Raw genomic sequence first — 9,846 nt, forward strand, 5'->3', positions numbered from 1 at the left:
TAATTGACCATCTCTTTGTCTTTCTTCCCAAAGAATTATTCATCTCATTGATTATTATTTTTTGCATATCTTCTTAAGAATTTTTATCCATAATATATTCTTGCCTCTTTCTTGGCATATACTCTAGTGCTTTGTAGAATATCTTTCCTAATTCATATGCTATGCATACATCCCGATATTTTGGAAGATATTATCATCATGAGACATAGTAAAAGTATATTATTCTTCAAGGCCCGGTATGAAATCTTAACAGCCTTTTTTCTAGAGTTGAATTAAAAACCCATCATGTTATTGTAATCCTATTAAGTTTTTTCCAAAAGTGGAATTAAAATACCCCTCCTTGTGAATGCATGTGGTACACTAAAATTTTGAGAGGTGAAACCCTCAAGAAAGTGGTTGCTCCAAGACTTCAATCCTATCCTTTTCCCTCCCTCATGTCTCTTAAAGGGAAAAAGCCTTGAAGAATGTATAACCTTGTAATATAAAGGCACAAACCAAGGAAAAAGGTATGGTGGTATCATGCATGCAAAAAATTTATATGGGAACCATACTATTAGGGACCCAAAGAAAGCTCAAACTCAACAACTTGAGGAGCAAGAAGAATTATAGTGACAAGGGCAAATCAATATTAATTGATTAAATCAAGGATCTAGGAAGGTCATGCATAAATGTACAAGCGGGTTCAAGAGAAGGAGTTTTCTAAATCCCATTTTACACATTTTTACAAACAAAAGGATATCATATAAAGGGCTTTATTCATAGATTGGATAGAAAAAGTGTGTGTTTTATTCGTGATGAATTTACAGATAAGAGGTTTTATAATAGACCTTGATCACACGTGATATATAGGGTTTGAACATAGCGACCCCCTCTACCTAAGGATTAAAAATGATGTTTGACATCATATATTTTTCTATTTCATGTATTCATTCCATGTTGTCTAAACTACCAAGATATGTAACAGAGATCTAGTTATTCTGTGTAGATCCAACAATTATTGTATTTTAAAAACACCCTATTGTAAGAACTACAGAAGTTCCAAGTGTGGCTGGGGATGTGATTTCATAGAGAACTGGTCAGATTCAGGTCCCTTTTGTAAAAAACATGGTCAGATTGTAACATCAACAACCCCTCCTCCTACTCCTACTCCTCCTCCTCCTCGTCTCCTCCTCCTCCTCCTCCTCCTCCTCCTCCATCCATCTCCTCCTCCTCTCCCTGCTCATCCTTCTCCTTTTCCTCCTTTTCCTCATTCACTCCCAACTCCTTTTCCTCCACTTCCAACTCCTCTTCCTCTACTTTCCAATGCCTCCTTAGACTTGTGAAGGAGTTGCTCAGAAGCTTTGGTAAGTAGTTATAAGCAAAGCATGCAACTTCTGCATTGGGAAGGCCACAATAATCTTCACAATGTTGGTTCTCTAAAGGGATTCTAGAGGTTAGGACAAAGCCACTATATAAAGCGTAAAATATTTGGCATGATTGAACATCCCACATGCTTGCTTTCTAAACATTAGGGGGATCCAAAAATGAAAGATTCTGTGGATTCAATCTGGGGGACTAACTAGAATAGGGGAATTTAAGCATAGGTTTAGTCTTTTTTTATTTGTTAATTCTATTCCAAGAAAGCATAGGTTTGGATTGAAAAGGCCATATCAAAATGGCATTTTTTATTTCTTTTACAAGAAAGCATAGGTTTGGATTGGAAAGGTCATATCAAAATGGTGATGAGAGTGCTAGTTGATTGTTCAGTCAAATGCCTAAGGACAGTGGCTTGCTAATGGCACTTGTCAATCTATGATCCTACACATTAGTGAAAAGATTAAAGTTAGGTGGAGGCCAAAACTTTGGATGAGACCTTTTCTCCTTTATTAGACCCAATGTTGGTAAAAATTCCTTAGGAGGAAACTAGCAATTTTCATCATATTTGACCCGAAACAGATAAGACTCTATCGGTTGAAAGAAAAGAGATCACTAGGGTTATAGAGGAGCACAAATCTAGCCAAATGCAACACTTTTTTGTGATCGCATTTGACTGAGTTCAACTTGATAAATGCTAGGCTCAAACACTTGCGATTAATTGTGACATTTGTGGGCAACAAGTTACGACCTTAAGTGTTATACATCTTTTTTGTGTGTAGATTTGATCAGACTCTTTAGCATAGGATTGACTATTGGCTACTTCAAGTAGGGATATAGTTAGAAAAATGATATGGAATATGCATTATTGGGAGATGGATATGCTTTCTCTTCTTCAATGCAAATTAAATGGCTTTGTATATAGGTGGCTACTATGAACATGTAAAGTGCAAAGTAGTTATATCATTATGGTAGCAACACATTAAGCTCTATGAAAATGAAAAACAATCATGAGCTCACAGTTATGCCCCAGTTATGCTAAGTAATTCTTGTCCCCCCATGTTTATAATAGGACATGATCTCTAGAAACCTAGCTTGAAATGTATGTTGGTAGAGCTACTTTGTTCAATGCGGTGCATTTTCCATTCGAATGTTGTGGCATCATTTAATCCATGCAAATAGAGAGAAACATTGATAGAACTCTCTCTCTCTCTCTCTCTCTCTATCGACCCATTATTGGGCAGAATGAGTAGATTTTTTATATACAGCAACAAGTAAGAGAGTTGACGATTCAAAGTTAGTAGATGTGACAAACTAGACTTCAGATCCTCGAAGGACTTGGGCAGTAAGAAATAATTGATGAGGTGGCACAGTTTTGTAAAGCCTCTCCCCTAGTTTCTATAGTTAAAGACCTAGTTCATACTAAAGTACAAACAATTATGAAGGAAGTGACCTCAATACAAAGGAAAGTAAACTGATATTTAAGAAGAGATCAAGGAGCACAAAGCTAGGCATGAGAAGGCATTGAAGATTACAATAGGGGGGCTCCTTGAAGATAGGTACAAAGAAGAGGCTTCTTTTAGTGAGACTTTAGGACATGTCAAAGCAACCATGCCCGACATTGAATGGAAGGTTGATGGGGAGGGTGCTTATGGAACAACTAATATTCGGCACTCTAAGAGACATGCTATTATTACGCTTACCTCACAAGGTTTAGAGATCAAACCTCTCCAACAATCTGCCAAGCTAAAAGGAAACAAGGTATAGATAGCTGAGGAACTCACACGAGCCCAATTGAAGAATAAGGCAATGGAATTAGCCAAGTTCAAGTCTACTAGGAAAGAATGAAAATGGATAATATATTGTGAAGGTATAGCGCTCTTTAAAGAGTTTAAATGAAAGCCAAAAGACTCTCAACCTTAACTTGGTGTATGGGCAATTTTCAGAAATTATGTAGGTACACTAAATAACGGAGTTTCGCACTCCCTAGGAGCTGCAATGGGCCGTTCCTAAGAAAATGTTCTAGATGGGTTTTTTGCTGTCCTAGAGACCTGTTGGTCTCCTGGCTACTTTCTCTCTCTGTCTCTCTCTCTCTCTCTCTCTCATGTGTAAAACTTATGATGGCTAGATGGAGATGAATAACATTTGAGGATGGACTTGTCACTACTACGGAGCTAGGAATTTGAACTTTCGAAAACCCATATTCCTCCCGTTTTGGAACCCATGCGTGGTGTGAAGGTAGATAGTTTGTTGCTTCTTTTAAAAATTGATGGAGAAAAACTTATAGTCCATTGGGAGTCCATTGCCTTTTTGGATGTTGCTTTTAGAAAGGAGCTATGTAATATCTATGGTAGTTTTATGATTTATAACTTTAAGGAAAGCACCAAAAAAAAAAGGGAAAAAGATGAACGAGCATAGATCTTATAAACTTGCCCATTGGGAAGGGTAAGAGAATTTGAAGGATCCATCCTCCAAAAATCCATGATCATTGGGCCTTGGAAGGTAACATGAGGCAACCATGATGAGGTGGGTTATTGTGTTGTTTTGGCCAAAGGGAAAAGGCAAAAGCAAGAGGCAAGCTTGATAAGGTTGGTTCTTGTGTTGTTTTGGCCAAAGGAGAAAGGCAAAAACTACTCTTAGAAGTGGAGGGTAAGAGAATTTGAAGGATCTTATAAACTTGCCCATTGGGAAGGGTAAGAGAATTTGAAGGATCCATCCTCCAAAAATCCATGATCATTGGGCCTTGGAAGGTAACATGAGGCAACCATGATGAGGTGGGTTATTGTGTTGTTTTGGCCAAAGGAAAAAGGCAAAAGCAAGAGGCAAGCTTGATAAGGTTGGTTCTTGTGTTGTTTTGGCCAAAGGAGAAAGGTAGGGCAAGTGGAGGAATGTGTGTGTGTGTGTGTGTGTGTGTGCACTAGACAAATTTTAGCCCTTGTAAAATTCTCTACATCGAAGTTATTACTCGCAGTATACTTAAGTAATGCGGGAGGGGCTTCTGTGCCATCTTTTGTCTTGTACTTTCACCCCATTGTCGCTTTTCTAGCACAAATCTTCCTTGTGTTTCATGATGTGGGTGTGCAAGTCTTATGGGGTCTTGTACCAGGAAAGTAATGAAAAGTGTGTACATGTGTGTGTGTGTGGGTGTGTGGAGGGGTATGATAGGGGGGGAGCGAAAAGTGAAAGGGAGGTGTTGAGCGAATGGGAAGCTGAATGGGTGATCTGGTTTTATCCAAACTAGCTCGTGTCTTGTGAACCACTACAACATCGTCTTCTTCTCCCAAACGCCCATTGGACACCAAACACGCCTCCCTTCAAATCAATCAATCAATCAATCAAACTCTTGTGCCCTTCTTCTTCTCTTCTTCCCTTAACACACTCACTCCTCTTCTTTGCTTCAAACACGTTCTTCCCTTAACACACTCACTCCTCTTCTTTCCTCTTCTTTGCCTCAAACATCTTCTATTCTTCCCTTAACACACTCCCACTTCCTTTGCTTCAAACACCCCCTCTCTTCTTCCTCTTTCTCAGTTTGTTGGTATCACAGTTTGCCTCTACTCTACCACCACCACCACCACCACTTTTGCTTATCCCCTCCCCCTTCATTCTCCCTTGCCTTTTACTTCCTTCCTTCCTTCCATCCCTGTTGCTCCAATTTCAGCTCCCTCTTCACACATTTTGCTTCCCTCCCTACCTCCCTTAATCCCCCTCTCTACCATGCATTTTTGCTCCTCACCTCTACCCTTGCACTCCTGCTTCTTTCCTGCTCCCTCCCCTTCTCCAATTTCAGCTCGCATTGTAGCTCAACCATGCCCGCTTACTCTCTTTGTCACTCTATTTCAGTTACCCACTCTTTGAGCTAAGCTCAGCGATCCAACACCCGCCTGCACACAATGGACTTCCTCTAGCGACGCTTCAGCAGCAATTTTGTAGGCTCATACACCTCCACCTGCCCGAAGCTTTCGGGCTTTCGACGTCGGACTGCTGTAGGAACCAGCAATTGATCTTGGGTGGAATTAGAGAGCCAGGACCGGGGAGCTTTGCACGACCATCTTCGTGTGTGATGGAGTTGGCTCCAGGAGCTTGTTGGCAGCAGAGTTGGCTTGCAGAAGCTCGCCAGTATGGGGCTTCCTTGGGAGATGCTGACGAGCGTGCAGTGCGTGAAGAAGCTAGGAGGATCGCGGGCTCTTCTTTTGGTTCTTTGCAGAGCAGTATAGAGACGTTTGGCCAGCTCGAACGTAGCGGTTCTCATCTCCCACCAAGTGGTGCCGGCCAGATCTTCAAGGACTGGCCTGATTGTCGGCCGCTATGGTCGCATAATTCTCCAAATCATGCGCTCCAGCAAATGCTCCCCAGTAGTGCACCTGCTACCTCCGGCCTGATGATAAGAGATCAAGCTCCTGGGATGGATCTCATGGGGCGACTCATTGCTGAACCTGATGCTACTTGCTTGGCATCGGCAGTGGCGGAAGGCCTTCATTCTAGTCTGTTGCAGCTGCATTGCACTGCAGGTAGTGAGTCGCGCGCTTCCTGCAACTCTTGGAATGCTACGATGAATTCTGCCAATTTACTAGGTGCAGGGTATAGGAATCCTGTCCAGGGCATCCTGCCTTCGCACGATTCCGTGTCTCAGTACCCATTCGATCCTGCTTTTGCTGAGCGAGCTGCAAAATTTTCTTCGTTCACCAGTCAAGCATACCCCTGTTTCAACATTACTCCGCCCCTGCAGCTAGACGATCAGCGGGGAGTTAGTTGTACCGATGGCTCTTTTGCTCTAGCAGAGGACCACAACAGTCCGAGGAATCCTCATGGGCCGTCGTTGAGCTGCTCATCGCAAGGACCAGCGTGTGATCCAAGAGCCCTCAACTTTGCTTTAGCCTGCACGGTGGCCGTCAAACCTCCAAAGAACGAGATATTAGATGACTGCGCTTCGGGTGGAGTAGAGGATGGCAGAAGATTAAGTGGCGGCGCACCACAACTGTGCTCTCTTAATGGGCTTGCGGGAAAGGGGCGCGGGCAGTGGCAGCAAGGTGAGCAGCAGAAACCCCTCGACGAACCTGCGTCCAGCCCCTCAATTGGGAATTCCCCTGCTGAAGACGCCAAGCCACAAGACGCTTCGCGGCAGAAGAGGGGCAGGATGGCACAAACTGAAGGGAGGGCCGTGGCACCTGTGCAATCAAATCATCCCAAAGACGCAAAGGTATATAGTGATTCCGTTCCATCATAAGTAAGTTTGAAGTCATTGATTTTGAACCGTAGGCTGACGGTGATGCTGCATTTGGTGACTAGGCTGTGGAAGCGTCGCTGAAACGTCAGAAAAGCCTGCTCAATTCGAGAAAGAATGAGGAACCGAAGGCAGAAGAAGAGAAGGGGAAAAACAATGACTCAGGACGAGAATTGAGCTCCAAGGCGGGCAAGGTAAAACCAGCGAAGCCAGTGGAGGCTCCGAAGACCGATTACATACACGTGAGAGCACGCCGAGGTCAAGCAACCGATAGCCATAGTTTGGCTGAGCGGGTATGTAGAGGAGGAAAGCCGAGCATATGTCTTACGTAGCGGGCATGGCATCAGGTTTCGGTGAGCGAATGGTTTTGGTTATGCTCATGTTCTCTTGCATTGCTTCAGGTCCGAAGAGAGAAAATCAGCGAGAGACTGCGCTTTCTGCAAGATCTTGTTCCCGGTTGCAGCAAGGTAGAATCTCAGCGCTGTGCAGTGCTCGATTTCACCGCAATAGTTCAGATTTTAATGCAGCTCTTTCCAGCGGTTCCGAACTTCCGAATTGTAAGAGAATTGCAGTAATGGAGGCTTTCTGATTTCTCCCGTTTGTACGAACTTTACTGCAGATCACTGGGAAGGCAATGATGTTGGACGAAATCATCAACTATGTGCAATCGCTCCAGCACCAAGTAGAAGTGAGTCCTTAGACATAATTGTCTGCGTGAGCCCATGCCAATTTGTGGGCCTGAGCCGATTCGTAGGTGGCTCCATAACTAATGAACTCCGATTGTGCTTTTGCAGTTCCTAGCAATGAAGCTGGCGGCGTTGAATCCAAGGCTGGAGTTCAACTTGGACAGTTTCATAGAGGGGGAGGTGCGTGAATAGCGATCTACACAGATATGGGTTCCAAACTGAGCCTAAATATGGGCCTGAATACTCTGTGTCTCTCCATCCATCTCATCTGATTTCCCATGACTTCTGCAGATCGCTTCCGCGTTGGCTGAGGTGAACGCAGCCGTCCCAGAAATGGGTTATCAGATGCAAATGCCTACCAATAATATTTCTCCAGTGCAGCAGCTGCAATCAGGCGATGAAGGTGATTACGGTGTGGCCACAATGAGCGACATTTCTGAAGAGAACAACTACAATCCGAGCTGCAAAGATCTGGGCAACTCGAATAGAACAAGCTTCTCTCATGTAAGAAGATTCGCTGGAGATGACAAGATCGATACGAGCGATTAACATGAATTTGAAGAGCCCAGTAGATGATCAACATTAGGGAGACGTAATATAGATATGTACATATTATCATGTTTGCGAGACGCTAGCAGAATTAGACTCGTGCAACGCTGCGAGCTTAATCAGCGTAAACGTATAATCAAAATTCTGAGGCTTTCTAGCAGGACACAACTTTCCAACAGTAGATTAACGTACATGCAAAATCACGACGTCCACTGGATCGTGAGACTCTCAATAGAGCAGAGAGCAAAACTAATAAGTTGATGGATCAAATCTCTTGCGGCTTTCCTGCATGAATGAAAATTTGTGGGCATTTCTAACGTAAGACTGCATCAAATGCAAAATTAAATATAAGTCACATGTGATGACCACAGGGCAATTCGTGGGAGGGCGGGGATTGTTTCAAGACGTTCGGCGTATGAAGATTATTCGGTGAGTAATTAATTAATTCAGCCGCCGATACACATTCCCCGAATGGAATGTAAGATTCCTATTTTATTTGTCAACGATTTCTTGGAACGATCTTCTGTCTGTAACTTCTAAAGCTTGATTCGTCTGTCCAGATCAATTCGCTTAGCAGCAGGACTTGTACTATGCTAAAAGAACCCGCAAGAGTTCCTTCTTCTCCTTCCCAAGCGCTAGAAGAATTTTTGAATGTCAAATGGACACTCTTCTGTCGATCAGGAGACTTGGGATGACTGTCGACCAGCTTTCTCTGCCCAAATTTTTCGTGCTAAAGGCTAATACAATCTGGGTTTGCAAAAATTTTCATTAATTGAGAAGTTGGAAGCATAGCGGTAAGAGCTTGCGCTCTTATGTAAACATTATATCAATTCATATTGTACCATAGACGATATTTTGTAAGGATTGAATTCCTTGTCTCCTTTATAAAGCATCTCCAATCACAAATATGAAAGAGAACAATAATGAACTTTTGTTGACACTTCAATATTATTTTAAAATCGGCCAACACCATATAATTCCAAAAAAATGATCTTGGGCTTTTCTAAGAAAACCAAACAAGAAATAGAACTCTTTTTTTCCTCCACATGATAGAAGAGTTTTGAGCTTTGATCTTATTGATAAGGACAAACTAAGTGACTTTCAATTACAAAGCATCCTTCAACCACAATAAGACATCCTTTGACCATAAAGCATCTTTTAACATGATTGCTCAACAAGTTAAAACAAGACAAAACCTCAAGTTAGAATCATAAAGTCCTTATCAAGCAATGGCAAAAGTCATAAAGTTGATAAAGCTTGTGATTTATGGAGTTTATGGTTTGTGATCTAAGGTATTATGAAATGAAGACTTCATATCTAGCTTGTGTTTTGGGAAGTTTATGGTCTTATAAAATGAGGGCTCCATAATCTATCTTAATAACTATGACAATCTTAATAACCACCTTATGGTTCAAAACCACAAGTTGGTTATCAAGATTAAATCACAAAGAACAAGCTTCTGATCAAGAAGAGTGAAAACATCTAAGTTTAGAAGAAAATTTAAAAAAATGAAGGTATAAATTATTATTGTATAGAAAAGGATGGCCCTACAGGCACTCAAAGAGTAAAAAGTCAAGTCAACTAACTAAAGTATACCCTTAGCCAATGTCAAAAGGTTGGGCTTCATTGATGGTAGCCATCAAGTCACCAACCCTCCATTGAACCAATTGAATAGATAGCTGGACTTCTCAAACTAAATGAGCAATGATTGCCTCAACTTCCACCCCTCTTTGTCATTTGTATCAATATGATGTGATTTTGAACACATCAAATAGACCAATAAAGGTTAGTACATATGATATGACAAAATATGAAGAGGGAGCAGAGAAGAGTAGAATGAGAAGAGCATTAGGAAAAAAGGGAACTCATTTTGGGGCCCTCTAAGATATTCGCTATATTTTTCTCATTTTCTTTGCTCCAAAATCTACAAAAATGAACTGGCATTAAATGCTTCCATCATATTCTCTCTTTAAAGCGGGTTGTGCCTAGTTCTGACTCATGCTGGCAATAGATTTTCGTGTCAGAGTCCCATAA

The 9,846-nt window shown here is 41.9% G+C and overlaps 1 protein-coding gene across 1 annotated transcript; it reads left to right on the top strand.

The window, feature by feature from the left end:
* Nucleotides 1–4,679: 4,679 nt before the first annotated feature.
* On the top strand, nucleotides 4,680–8,645 carry LOC147900218 (uncharacterized). The gene is made up of 8 exons (XM_087377192.1): nucleotides 4,680–6,553; nucleotides 6,643–6,870; nucleotides 6,979–7,044; nucleotides 7,197–7,265; nucleotides 7,372–7,443; nucleotides 7,555–7,767; nucleotides 8,184–8,241; nucleotides 8,373–8,645. The coding sequence occupies exons 1-7, from the start codon at nucleotides 5,417–5,419 to the stop codon at nucleotides 8,229–8,231; spliced, it is 1,833 nt and encodes a 610-aa protein (XP_087233318.1). The 5' UTR covers nucleotides 4,680–5,416; the 3' UTR covers nucleotides 8,232–8,241; nucleotides 8,373–8,645.
* Nucleotides 8,646–9,846: the final 1,201 nt, after the last annotated feature.

This window comes from Dipteris shenzhenensis, chromosome 7, assembly GCF_047967505.1.
Source record: "Dipteris shenzhenensis isolate YYH24624 ecotype China chromosome 7, Dip_SZ_1.0, whole genome shotgun sequence".
NCBI lineage: Eukaryota > Viridiplantae > Streptophyta > Polypodiopsida > Gleicheniales > Dipteridaceae > Dipteris > Dipteris shenzhenensis.

Coding starts and splice junctions, on each gene's coding strand:
- LOC147900218 (XM_087377192.1), top strand. CDS start 5,417: ATGGAGTTGGCTCCAGGAGCTTGTTGGCAGCAGAGTTGGCTTGCAGAA. Junction 7,266..7,371: donor CGCTCCAGCACCAAGTAGAA/GTGAGTCCTTAG, acceptor GTGCTTTTGCAG/TTCCTAGCAATGAAGCTGGC. Junction 7,444..7,554: donor ACAGTTTCATAGAGGGGGAG/GTGCGTGAATAG, acceptor TGACTTCTGCAG/ATCGCTTCCGCGTTGGCTGA.